Source organism: Cervus elaphus, unplaced genomic scaffold (genome assembly GCF_910594005.1).
Source record: "Cervus elaphus unplaced genomic scaffold, mCerEla1.1, whole genome shotgun sequence".
Taxonomy (NCBI): Eukaryota; Metazoa; Chordata; class Mammalia; order Artiodactyla; family Cervidae; genus Cervus; species Cervus elaphus.
The window spans coordinates 18,690-32,471 of record NW_025316759.1 but is presented as its reverse complement, the minus strand read 5'-3'; the positions used below and the strand labels follow the sequence as shown (position 1 = coordinate 32,471).

The window sequence follows — 13,782 nt, the reverse complement described above, 5'->3', positions numbered from 1 at the left end:
CACCTGTCACTTCAGGTGACAGTCGGCCGTCTGCACACGGAGCTTGTCCGCCGGCTCTTGCCTTCTTCCTTTCTTCTTACCTTCGCCATCTCTCTTCCCTCTCTTTTTCCTTCAAACCCAATGTAGGAGGATCCCAAGTGGGAATTCCCACGGAAGAACTTGGTGCTTGGACAAACTCTGGGAGAAGGTGAATTTGGAAAAGTGGTCAAGGCCACAGCCTTTCGGCTGAAAGGCAAAGCAGGGTACACGACTGTGGCTGTGAAGATGCTGAAAGGTACGTGCCCAGGCAGTACACAGGGGGCTCTGCCACTCACACCAGCGGGGGCCCCAGTGGGTGGATGAAGCCCTTATGACAGCCAGGACTCTGGCAATCAGCCTGCTGCCTCCTGAAGAACCAATACGCCTCCCCTGCTCTTCTTGAGTGGCTGCAGTATAGGGACCTCCACCATGGATGATGTGGGTTGGTGTGGTCCCTGGAGAAGCAGGGTAAGACATTCCTCCCTTGAAAGCTTTCAGAGCCATGTTGCTTGTGTATCAATGTTGGGTAAAGATCCGAGTTTAAATTAAAAGCCCTTAAGTTCAAAACCGACAGCTCTCCCCACCTCAGTCTGCCCCATTAATTTCTTTCGCCAAGCGTCCACTGAGGTCCTGGTGAAGAGACCACCTGTAAGGACTGGCCCCTGTCCCCCAGGTCCCTGCCTTTCCCAGTCCCCATCCCCCCCAGCCCTTAGTGGGCCAGCACTGCCCCAGTCTTAGCACATGCTGGGTATCCTCACTGCTGCTTCTCAGCAGGGACTGGGTAGACAGTCCTCTGCCATGGCTGAGTTCTGCCTCAGCTTGACCAACTGAGGGCCCAGTGGCCATGTGATGGGCACATTTTAGGCTGATGCACTCTGTTGTTCAGCAGTCGGGGAGCCATGCAGTGCCGGGTACTTTTGTGTACTTACCCAGGCCCTCAGACTAGGGTTGCCCCTTGTCTATGAGACCCCAGGCCCTAAGAGGGCACAGTGAGACTGGCCCTGGGTCACTCATGTGTGGTCCAAAGGGTTCCAATGCCCCATCTTGCAGCTGTCTTCTCATTTCCAGACAAGTCTACAGCCAGAGGCAGTGGCACAACTGGGCAGTGGGATGTGGGGCCATGACCCAGGAGGACAGTTGGCCAGGAGACCTCCACACCCAAGCTCCTGAGCACAACTATCTCTGCCCTTGGAAAACACACACTCAGCATGGCAAGACGACTTCCGTGAAGTCTCATGGCCTTCACCTTTCTCCAGGGCCTCACCCCCCTTTGCCAAGTGCTTGGTTGGCAGGTGTTTGGGGACACCAGGGAGTCCCTTTACCTCCCCAGAAGGGTTAATGAAGGGTTAACGCCACTGTCTTTGAGAGATGGTGATTGCAGGGAAATAATGCCATTTGCATGCATAGCCCAGCCCAGAAGGCTTTCCATGGAAAGACTCTGCTCACATGGAAGTGCGCTCCTCTGGTTCTTACTCCCTGTAGGCAATTGAGGCCGCTGTTGACCCTCCCATGGGCTGAGAGTAGCTCCAAGCAGTGAGGTCCTGGCAGGCCTCAGTCTGAACCTGAGTAGGATGTCTGGGAAGGAGACAAGTCTGTGTAGACCCCTCGTTTGCGCCTGTGACCCAGCACGGTGGTAGCAGGGACTTTGTGACCTGCTTTGTTTCTGTGCATTTCAGAGAATGCCTCCCCAAGCGAGCTGTGGGACCTGCTATCAGAGTTCAACCTCCTGAAGCAGCTCAACCACCCACAAGTCATCAAGCTGTACGGGGCCTGCAGCCAGGATGGTAAGACCAGCCGGGGACTAGCAGCTGCTGGGCACAAGCCAGGGGCTCTGGGCTGCTCCATTCTGCATTCTCCCTCATCCCCATCCTTTTCTTCTCTGGCACCTGTCCTCTCTCTTCCTGGAAGCATGGTTTCTCTGGCTCTTGCCTGAAACTTGTGTGTCAGTGGACCATGAGGGCTGCCACAGGAGTGTTCCCTGGGGTCTCTGGCGACATCCTGGTTGTCAGCACCCTGCCCCAGGCCGAGCCCTTAAGACAGGGAAGTCCAGAGATGAGCAGTGTCTCCTGGGCACCTACTAGATATGCCATAACCTCCAGGTGATCTCAACCCCACCCCAGCCTGGGGTGGCAAAGGCAATGGCAGATCGTTTTTCACATAAGAGCATTTTGCTCTATTGGTCTTCCAAAACTGCTTTGCCACCCTGGGGGCCTCCCACTTTGTGTGTGTGTGTGTGTGTGTGTGTGTGTGTGTGTGCATGTGCATGTGGGTGCATGTGTATTGGGTGTGTGAGGGAGATGGGAGGCCGACAGGGAGAGAGCAGCAGGGGCACCAGTAGCACTCAGGGCCGGGCCTCGGGGAGGACTGTGGCCTGAGAGCAGGCAGGGCAGGGAGAGGGTGGCCAGGGGCAGTCCAGAACCTCTGCCTCCATCAGCTGTCCCCAGGCCATACTGTGGCAAGACCAGGGGTACAGAAAGTTCCTGACATCCGAGCAGCAGTGGTTATCTCCCAGGGCAGCTTCAAATGCAGTGACTGCTTGCCCTGGACACCCAGGAAAGAGGTTGTGGTCAACTGTCCAGGCAGCTGGCTTTGGAATCCAAAGCCCCTGCAAGATGGAGGAGCTTCCCAAGTGGCACTAGTGATAAAGAACCTGCCTGCCAATGCAGGAGATGTAAAAGACTTGGGTTCAATCCCTGAGTCAGGAAGATCCCTTGGAGGGGGACATGACAACCTACTCCACTCTTCTTGCCTGGAAAATCCCATGGACAGAGGAGCTTGGCAGGCTACAGTCTATAGGGTCACAAAGAGTCAGACATGACTGAAGTAACAGCGCTGCAAGGTGGAGAGCAGAGTGATGTGAGAGGGAGCTGAGGCTTGAGTCCTCAGGCTGCTGGAAGCGATTGCCCCGTGCTGGCCCAACTTCTGCCTGCCCAGGGTCACCTAAGCAGCCAGCCCACGTACCTACTGCTCTGCCCCTAGGGCCACTGCTCCTCATCTTGGAGTATGCCAAGTACGGCTCCCTGCGGGGCTTCCTCCGAGAGAGCCGCAAGGCGGGACCTGGCTACGTGGGCAGCGGGGGCAGCCGCAACTCCAGTTACCTGGACAACCTGGAGGAGCAGGCCCTGACCATGGGCGACCTTGTCTCCTTTGCCTGGCAGATCTCACAAGGGATGCAGTACCTGGCTGAGATGAAGGTGCGTGCCGCCCCAGCCCCGCGCCCCCTCCGCCAGAGATTGGCCCGGGGTTCAGGGGTCCCTGCTGTTGTCTTTTCCACAGCTTGTCCATCGGGACTTGGCAGCCAGAAACGTCCTGGTAGCCGAGGGCCACAGGATGAAAATCTCAGATTTTGGTCTGTCCCGAGATGTTTATGAAGAGGATTCCTACGTGAAGAGGAGCGAGGTACCAGGCTCTGGGGTGTGATGGCCTGAGGGCAGAGGGCATGGTCAGGGAACCCACAGGGTGGGGACAGATTTTGATCTGAGGAAGGTAAAGCGGGTTTTTAGAGTGCAAACTTCCAGTCCTCATCCCCGAACTCTTTCCTAGTCCTGGGTCCCCAGAGACCCAGAGCAGGACTCAGTCTTGAGCCTGTTCCTTCTCTTCCTCACAGCCACACGTGCTGTTTTGGAGCTCCCTGCTGGGAGTGGGGTTCCTGCAGCTTCTCTCACTTTTCATCACTATCACTTCTAAAGGTCACCCACCACTGCAGAAATAACAATCTTCTTGTCTGCAGTTGCTCCTCTCACTGCTGCAGAGTGAAGGTCACTGTTTTACTTTCTGTGTAACTTTAGTCCTTTGCTTGGGGAAAAGAAATGAATTAAACTCAAGCTTGCTAGTCATTCTTTACAGAAAGGATTGAACCACTTTACAGCAGGGTATGCTCCTGGTCCAAGGGCTTAGGAATGGCTGACTAAGTGAGTTTGGAAGGCAATCAGGAGGATCCTGGAGACAAAGTCCAGAGTTGCAGTGTAGAGATTTGGGAAGCTTTTTCCAAGTCACTAAAATAGGTGGTTTGGGGACCTTCTTGGGAAACCTGGTTCCCTGGTATGGTCCCCTTCCCTGTGACATTGGTCTTGACTTTCTTGGTGCTGCTATCCTCCCAACCCCTTTCTAGTAGCCTCCCTGTGACAGACTAGACAGGGAAGATCACAGGCCCCCTCAAGACACACAGCTAAGCTGGCATTCAGAACAGATGCTGCTCAAAAAGAAAAACACAGAAAGCCACGACATACACTTCAGCTTTGCTCTGAGGGGCGAGTGAAGCCCAGGTGCTCCTGGGGCTGTGAGGATGACATTTGATTTCTTGTGGGGTTTCTGTTGTGACAGCACGTCTTAGAAGTGCTGAAGGGGAAGTGGAGAGGGGTGCTCCCTACCCCGTGGAGGGGGCTGGATGGAACTTCCTGTTGATGCACTGGTCCTCAGGAAGGCCCTGTGTCACCCAGCAAGGAAGCACAAGGTGCCCAAGCTCGGCCCCTGAGAGCACAGCCTGCAGGTTGCATTGTTAGAAACACACACCCTCGAAGCAGTCACACTTCATGTAGGGTATGAATCCTAAATAGTACTTTAAAAAAAAAAAAGAAGTACAATAAATGCATTAAAATCCAAAGCAAATGCCTTTTTTTAAATTGATTGTGCCTTGATGCTGACCTGTTTGTTGTTGTTTAATCGATCAGTCGTGTCTGACTCTTTGCGACCCATGGACTGTAGCCCAGCAGGATCCTCTGTCTATGGAATTCCCCAGGCAAGAATACTGGAGTGGGTTGCCATTTCCTCCTCCAGGGTATCTTCCTGACTCATGGATCAAACCCGCATCTCCTGCACTGCAGGTGGATTCTTTACCACTGAGCCACCAGGAAAGCCCGCTGATCTATTTGTACCAAAAAGCTATTTCTTAAGTTGCATTAGAAAGGATTTGTTAGGTTGAACTCCAGCCTCTCCATGGTGGAGGACAGTCTTTCAGAGGATGCTAAAAGGGCCCTGGGATAAAATAAGAGGGAAAAATCAGACTCAAGACACTCACATTGATTTCTTCGCTCAGAGCTTCTTAGAAAGGCCTTTAGTGTGTTCGTTTGTGTCAGAAATTCCCAAAATGGAAACACTGGATGTTGGCTTCCCAGACCCCTTCACCCTCAGAAATCAGGGGAGATCTTGATGGAAGTGCTTCCAGCCTACCCACTGGGCAGCACCCAGGGTGCGGTGCCCCTGATCTCCCGAGAAGTGACCACAGTGGGGCCTGGCTTGCACTTAGCATCAATTCCTTGGGATGTGGTGCATGACCAGCACACCTTGTATAGCTGTGGGCAGGCCGACTGACTCCCTCACGGGTCTCAGCCAAGCCTAGGAAGGCGGGGCTAGGACTCCAGCACCTGTGAGGCTGGGCTGCTGGCCTCTACCCAGGAACACACTGGAGTCATTACTCAGTGTTCCCTAAGAGCTGAAAGAGCCTGAGATGTGTCCCCCACACACACCAGTTCCTAGGATCTCAGAGCAACATTAATGCCTTTCTTTCACTCCTTCCTTAGGGTCGGATCCCAGTCAAGTGGATGGCCATTGAGTCCCTCTTTGATCATATCTACACCACCCAGAGTGATGTGTGAGTCAGGGTGTTGCCTTCCTGGGGTGGAGGTTACATGTATGCACCTGTCTGGGCAGCTCCGCTGGGGAACAGAGTTGCCCTGAGTCCCTGTCAGCCCATTCCAGCCGTCCAGAGTGACCTCCCCAAACTGGGGGGCTGCGGATGGGGGAGCTTTGTGTACTCACACAGCAAATGGCAAAGGCCCAGGCAGTAGTTCTGAGTGCCACGGTGGAATGCATGAGGATGTGAGCCATAGCTGCAGCCCCCCTTGCCTCCCCCACCTCCCCTGCCCTCTCTTTGGACATCTCAGTGACACACAGTCCCAGCTGAACAGTTCCCTCTCTGTGAGCCTGAGTGTGAGCGGGCTTCAAGCAGGTCCCTGGAGACTGGTCCCCACCCAGAGACAGGTTTAGGGTGGAGTGACCTTGAATGGGTTTCCGGTACCCAAACTGCTCCAAGACCAAAACTCAGTCTTCCAAGTCCAACTGCATTCTCAATTGTTTTCAAAACCACAACAGACTTGTTTCCAAATGTTCTGCTGTAAACAGCCTTGCATGTTTTAAATAAAGTAGGCTGTGAAAAGGCAATTCTTAAACAGTTTTAACAGCTGTGTTCTGATTACCAAGTTGACTGTAAAACAACTGGAAATGCAGGGGAAAGCATAATGAAGAGACTAAAAGTCAATGGGGCCCCACCATCCCTAAATAACTACGGCCAGCACTCACAGGCCTTGCCTAGAGTTGTCCGTGGCATGCAGGCATTCTTTATTACTGTAAATGGGCTTGTGTGATAATGCTGTTTTTTGATGATTTTGTCCCCACTTGACAGTAAATTTTCCCTCACAGTTGATATTTTCCCATTGCAGTGTTTTTTCCTTTTAACATCTTATGAAAATTTCCAGGCACACAGAAAAGGTGAAGGGGTTTTGCAGAGTGCCCTGGTGCCCTGTGGCCTCAGTTCAACCTGCTTTTCACTGTGCTCATTTGCATTCCCTATGCCGTCTCTGATGCTACAGAGCTTCACCTCAGGGGTCAGCCACCTGCCCTTTTTGGATATGGGGGCTGAGCTTGGGCAGCAGCTTGCCAGGGGGTTGGGGCAGGGCAGGCAGACACCTGGTCCCGCCTCCATTCCACTTCCATCTGTCTGGTCAGCCTAGGCTGAAACTGTGGGCACTTGGACCACTCTCTGTACAGGGAACTCGGGTCCTGTTGCTGCTCAGGGGGAGGATATCTGGGGCGCTGAGGATGCCACAGACTCAGTGCAGTCGCTCATTGGCCCTCTGGTTCTGCAGGTGGTCCTTTGGTGTCCTGCTGTGGGAGATTGTGACCCTGGGCGGCAACCCCTACCCTGGGATTCCTCCAGAGCGGCTCTTCAACCTTCTGAAGACAGGCTATCGGATGGAGAGGCCAGACAACTGCAGCGAGGAGATGTGAGCATGCTTTCTCTGGTCCAGCCTCCCCAGACACTGACACTCCAGGTTTTGGAGGGGTGGGGTCATGCACACTCATCCTTTCCCACTGCTGGGCAGCCCTGGGTGCCAGCCCCAGGCGAGCTGGGCAGCTGGAAGCGACGGGCTAAGACAAAGGCACAGATGACAGAGAACCACCCTTGGGCATGATGGCAGATGCTGGGGACCCAGATTCCACTGGGGGCTGGGTGGGCCTCTTGGGGGGACTTACAAGCTGAGGGGGAGCAGGACCCCAGGAGAGGTGGTGGAAGGATGAGGGAGCAGCTTCAATCTAAGGCTAGAGACCTGTCCCAGGATGCTTGGGGAGGGGCAGGTAATTCAGAATGGCCCCAGGGGTACATACAGGGGAGCGCCCAAGTGGAGACACCAAGGCAGGCAAAGAGCAGGCAGATGGCACCTGGACTTCAGCTCGAGGGCACCAGAATCTTCTCATCAAATGGTGGTTCCATCAGATGATCCTTGGAGAACAGGTTGAGAACACATGAGAGGGGGGTCGTCCATAGTTAGACACACACTGGTCCATTCATTCTCCAAAGTCTGTCATGCACCTGCCATGTGCCTGGCTCAGGGCTGTGGGAGTGCAAGGGTGAGTAGGTGCTGCCTCCCTGGGCACCCTAGACTGGCAGGCACAGGCCCAGCACTCACCCACAAGGTGGCCCCTGCAGCCCTGCCAGAGCCCCAGGGGAGGGAGGGAGGGAGGTGCAAGACAGAGTGTGCTTGGCAGGTTTTTGTGTTCATACACAGTTCATCCTTCATAAGAGTTTTAAGGACTGGCATTTCTGCGTTAGCTGCCATAACAAGCATGGCTGGACCACAGCGCCAGACACTGTGAGCCCCTGCTGACCCATCATACCCTGGCCCAACTCAGAGAAGGATGTCAGTGACACAGGAACAGCTTTGGGATTTTGGACCAGAGCCTCTGGGGCCCAGGTGCACTGTACTGGGTGTGGTGGTTGTGACTGGGCAATCCTTGCTGGATTGTCACCACCCACCTGTTTGTCTCACCAGGTACAGTCTAATGCTGCAGTGCTGGAAGCGGGAACCAGACAAGAGGCCAGTGTTTGCCGACATCAGCAAAGACCTAGATAAGATGATGGTTAAGAGCAGAGTGAGTACCCGGAGCCAATCCCTGGTGCCACTTCCCTCACCCCAGTTCATGGAATTCCCCATACAAAGGCAGAGTGCGGCTGTGCAGAGTGAGATGGTCATGTCGTCTCCTGGTAGGGGGCAGGGCAGATTGGGGGCGGGGGGGGGGGCGCGGGCACGAACCTTTATCCTTAATCCAGACCTCTTGGACTTCTTGAAATTAGGGAGAAACCAGGATTTTTACCTTGACACTTAGGAAGAGCCCTCCACAGACAGGGGTGGGAAGAAGATATGCCAAAGCCAAACAAAATTATTTTCAATAATGGAACTTGAGGAAGTAAAGTTGGAATGAATGTGTCCTAAATTCAGATTCTATGAAGGGTCTGGCTAGGGGTGGGAAGTGAAGGGAGCAGTGGAAACTGTGACAAATAGTAGCCTCCCAGCTGGCTCTGAAGGACCTCTTACCATAGACAATGTAACCTGTAGGAATAAGAGTGCCAGCATGCCAGGGCTTTTTAAGGGATGTTTATGTTTCCCAGTTTTTATAGCAATTTCCAAAAGCTCAGTGTGGGCCAAACAACATATCTGTGTGCCTCCAGTTTACAACTCTAGGTGACAGAGGAAATCAACACAGTTTTCACTAATATTGATTGGGCAATGGGCTGCCTCCTGTATTCTGCCTTAGATGCTGGGGATGCAAGTAAAGAAAATAGACACAGACCTTGCTTGCCCTCTGGTGGTTTCATCCTTAAATTGATACAGTTACTGAAAGTTGTCATTTCTCCAAACATGGAAGGCAAGATGCATGGACTGGGCCCCTTGGAATAAAACCCAACCTTGGTGTATCATTTGGGCACATCCTATGATTTGCCCTAAACAGAGGTAATAGCTGATGCCTACAGACAGCTTTCCTAGAACAGTGCTGAGAACCAGCCAGAAACACACTGGAAGCATTCTTGACACCTTTAACCAGGGCAGTGGAAGTAGCCGGTCCTCACAAATCATCCTGCTTGGGAGCTGAAGCCTCTAGCAGCATCTTATGCAAAACCCACACCGATGACTCAGATTTCTTGGTCCTGACTTGATATTGGAGATGGCAGGAGTGCCTGAAGGGAAGCCAGAAAGTGTGGAGCAGATGGGGAATGTGTCTTGGCCTTCCCACATGAGTCACTGGACTGCAATCCCGGAGCCTCAGGTTTTATAAACAGGCCTGTTCTCCAGTGCTGGGCCTGGTGCCCCTAGCGCTGCAGAGAGAGGACCAGAACAATGAGGGAACACATTTCTGCCTCCAAGAGGTGATTTTCTGTGATGAGGACCAGAGGCTGGGGGAACTCATGCTGACAGACCTGGCCAGGGGCTCAGATCTGGCGAGAGGTTGATAGGTGCGGGGTGAGACTTGGCTGGGGCTTCTGCTATCAGGCAGGGCGGGGGTGGGGCGGGGTGGGCATGTCCAGCAATGGCCTGCTCCAGGAGTGACCAGGTCTCTCTCCCTTCCAGGACTACTTGGACCTGGCCGTGTCCACCCCATCTGACTCACTGCTGTATGATGATGGCCTGTCAGAGGAGGAGACACCCCTGGGGGACTGTAATAATGTTCCCCTCCCTCGCACCCTCCCCTCCACGTGGATTGAAAACAAACTCTATGGTAGAATTTCACATGCATTTACTAGATTCTAGCCACGTTGTTCCTGCTCTCTGCACTGTCCTTACTCTCTGTAATGCTTTTTAAGAGTGTTTCTGGTTTGAATGAAACCAAAGTCTGCTCTGAACCTTTTTGTTTGTAAATGTCTGACTTTGCATCCATTTACATTCAGGCATTTTTTTTTAAAACTATGTTTTTTTTAAAGGATGTGAAAATATGTGTGATGATCACATTGCCCAGCAGCTTAAGATGATAGAGGAGAGGGCGGGGCAGAACTCTCAGGGGATATTGAAAAATGATGACTCAGTCATTTCCCGGGTGGGGATTTAGTCATAGTACTTCTAATTTAACTACTGGGGTACATTTTCCTGACCTGGGGAGGCATTTAATCTAGAAAGGCAGAACCAGAACTACCCTGCCTGCACTGAAAACACAGCCAGCAGCCCCCCAGGCTCTGTCTGGGTGAGTGGAGGGGGGCGGCTTGGAGGCCACCCGGTGCTGGGGACCGCCATCGGCGGGAGGGACACACACAGAGTACTGTTTTCACATCCTTTGTATCACACACTGTCATGACAGTTGTCACTTATGAAGTCAGTGCTAAAAGCTGGAGCAAAATGCTTTTTGAAAGAACGTAGTCTGTGGTGCTGTGGTCTTGCAATGGACAGTAAATATGGTTCTTGCCAAAACTCCTTCTTCTGTCTTTAATACTTGAAATTTTTTTCCTATTTCCTAACTTCATCATGGAGTGTTTTGAACTCTTGGAGTCTCAAGCCTTTTTCAGCCGAGGTTGTTCCTTTCGCATGCCTCCTGGGTCATTGATTCCTTGCTGGCTAGTGTTCCTTGCCATTTGTCCCGTCAATGCTGTGGGACTGGGCTGCGTGCACCCTTGATTTGGAAAGATCCTCTCCTCCGTAGTAGGCTGGGATGGAAGACAAGTAGGCTCCTTTACGTTAGAGCACTGTATATCCAGGCAGTACTACAAGGTGCTGTTGCATTATGCTGCCTTACAGAAAGAGTTAAACAGGTCACCAGAGATTGATCAGATTTGAGAGTCTGAAGCTTATAAAAGTCAAAATTGGTAGTTTCTGGTAAGCTACAGTTACCAAGAGAACATGTGATGTTCCCCCCTTCTCCCAAACATGTTTTGGAAACCTGGAGCATGAAACCCTGCAGGCAGTTGGCCCAGAAACCAGAAGTTTGGTTTGAACCTCAAAGGGAGTTTTGCCAAGGCCTTACTGTCTGGACATGAAGTTTGGGTTCTTCAGCACAGAACAAATGATCTGTTTTCATTTTTAGGCATGTCAGACCCGAACTGGCCTGAAGAGAGTCCTGTACCACCCACAAGAGCCGCTGGCACCAACACTGGGTGTCCCGAGATATGCAAATGATAGTGTATATGCTAACTGGATGGTTTCACCCTCAGCGGCACAATTAATGGACGCGTTTGATAGTTAACATTTCTTTGTGAAAAGTAATGGACTTTCGAGGGGAAGAAATATGCTGAGAACAGATCTGCCGGCCCCTATTTGCACATTTCACACTGGCTGGCGGTCTTGCCACCCAGCAGATGTAGCACACTGGACGGTGTAGGTGTTCCTTCTTCAGCCCTCCGCAGCACCCAACCGGTGCATCCGTGAGCACCACGCACTCCGCGCTCACACGTATCGGTCCCTCACTCACTACCTGAACTGTTTGACTTTTTTCTGGTTGCCTCCAAACAAGGTCACATGATTTAAACATGTCCTTGTTCAAAACAAGAGCACGGCCAGGCTGCATAGGGATGTCAAAGCCCGACCAAGGCTGGAGGGGAAGAGGGGACTTCTGGACAGGCCTCGCCGCAACCTTCAATATCCTGTTTTGTTTCTTTTTAAATCATGTAACCTCTTCTTAGGAAGACATTTGATTCTTATTATGATTAAAATGATCCTTAGGTTTAGCACAATGGAGAGACGTGATGCCACATTTGGTATGTAGGTAGGTGGTGTGAGGGGAGGGGGCTTCTAGGATATATCTGTCCACCTGGCTGAGAGATCACACCCCTGTGATGAGAAGTGTATGGAGGAGGGGGCCTTGGAGTGGAGTGGACTCATATCCAAGTATTGCTGACCACAGAGACTTGGCTGCCGTGAACTCCCCAGCCTACCCCACCACAGCCTTCAGTACCCACCCATCCAGTGCCCCAAAGTGGCAGGGGCTCATCTCACACATTCATGGTTGGGACTTGTGCTCAGTCTCAGCTAGTTAGGTTAGAAGTAGTGTCGACAAATGACCAAGGACTGTGACACCTCTGATGACAGTTCTGATGGGGAAACGACAGGGTTTTGGCTCTTACAGAGCTTGTGTGAAAAGGTACATGTGTCCACTCTTGCTGTGTCTGTAACGTAATGCTGCTATGGCCAGACATTTTTGTTCTTAGGTTCTGACCATGACTCATAAGCTTCTTGTCATTCTTCACTGCTTGTTTGTGGTCACAGACACTCAGCACTCCTCCCATCCTGTGGGGGTGGCTTTCAGGAAGTCCTGGTGGCTCTTCTTTCTGTCCCAATGCTGTCACTTTGCAGGAGAGGGTCAGTTACCAAAATACTGCCTGGTCTTCATACTTAAAGCACTGTGAAAGAACCTAATGATGTCTCATGAGAATGCTGGCTTTTATAGCCATTTCACCAAAGTGGTAAAGTGGTAAAAATTATGGCATTTTTGTGGCCAAGAAGAATTGGATGAGTTTTGTGGAAGAGCTGTGTGTGTGTGTGTGTGTGCATGCGCATCTGTGTGTGCACGCACGTGTGTGTGTACACACCCAGGGAGAGCACTGGAAAAACACTTAACTGCAGATGTAGCATGGCTTTAGTTTGGGCCATTGTTCAGACGCACTGTGATAAGTTCTTTTACAGATATCTAGTCATGGTAGTAAACTTGTGGGTTTCAGATGTACTTGATGATAGTCTTGTTAAATGCAGAAGTAGGGAGAAACTTTCTCAAGTTATTAAAAATGCCTACTCAGTGTGAGAGGCTGTAGCAGATTTGTCCTCAGCAGGGGGAGAACTCCAAGTCTAACTGGCTGACCCAGTGCTGGGGAGTTAACCCTTGACTCATAACCTAATTGTCTGTTCCTGAGTTATCCAGGTACTCATACTTGTTAGTCTATCAGACAATTTTCATATGCATATACACAGAAGTTACTAAGTATTTAAGTATTACTGAGTATTACTGTTTTAAAATTTGTTAAATCTGTTTATGAAAGGTTATTAAATCATACTGTGTCAATTTGCTTTTGTAGTCAAGGTGACTAAGAAAATCATTTCAGTTATGTAAATAAAATCATGTATCATACAGTGTGTAAACTTCTTTTCTCTTTTTAACCTTCTGGTTGGAAACATTAGGTTTCTGATTTTAAAGTTTCCATATAAAGAGTAAGATATCACAAGGGGATCTATTGTGGTGACCACTGGGGAAGTAAGACTGATCGAAGGACTGTGGGGGCTCTTGGTGATGTTATTGACTTGTCTTGTATAATATGTACATGAACAGCCACATTTATAGTAATTGTGAAAACTAAGCTCGTTCTGCCACTCAAAGGATTCCTTCCCTAAAACAGAGCAGGTATTTGCTCTTGTCTAGTAATTTGCTGTTTGTTTCTTGAAGCTGGAGTTGGACAGTTGTGAGAGAGACTGTAAAATGCATTGTCATGACTGAAGGTCCATTGGAGGAAAAACTTTGCTCTGAACCACTATGAAATCTAAAATACTAAATGCTTCTGTTTATGACTTCCTGTTGGGTTATGCAGGGATGCTATGAGCTCCTCAGAAATCTGGCAAGGAGCAGATGGTGGGTCAGTAGGGAAACACAAGTTATTAGCAACGTAAGTCTGATTTGTGGTTACATTGTGCACTGGATACTGAGGGCCTTGGGTGCACACGTGTACACATAGTCAGGTGCGTAAGTCACCCAGGGGCTGCCCCAGGCCCATAGTGCTCCAGCTCCTAGCCCTTAGTGCCT

General features: G+C 51.1%; 1 protein-coding gene across 1 annotated transcript in view; it reads left to right on the top strand.

Moving 5' to 3' along the window:
- The window catches only part of LOC122691376 (proto-oncogene tyrosine-protein kinase receptor Ret-like), a 53,144-nt gene extending 40,023 nt beyond the window's left edge, over positions 1 to 13,121 (top strand). The window contains 10 exon segments of the mRNA XM_043897954.1: positions 127 to 274; positions 1,695 to 1,802; positions 2,998 to 3,212; positions 3,295 to 3,417; positions 5,538 to 5,608; positions 6,882 to 7,019; positions 8,067 to 8,166; positions 9,642 to 9,789; positions 11,083 to 11,150; positions 11,152 to 13,121. Of these exon segments, the coding sequence (XP_043753889.1) occupies positions 127 to 274; positions 1,695 to 1,802; positions 2,998 to 3,212; positions 3,295 to 3,417; positions 5,538 to 5,608; positions 6,882 to 7,019; positions 8,067 to 8,166; positions 9,642 to 9,789; positions 11,083 to 11,150; positions 11,152 to 11,241 (1,209 nt within the window). The 3' untranslated portion in view covers positions 11,242 to 13,121.
- The last annotated feature ends 661 nt before the right edge of the window (positions 13,122 to 13,782 follow it).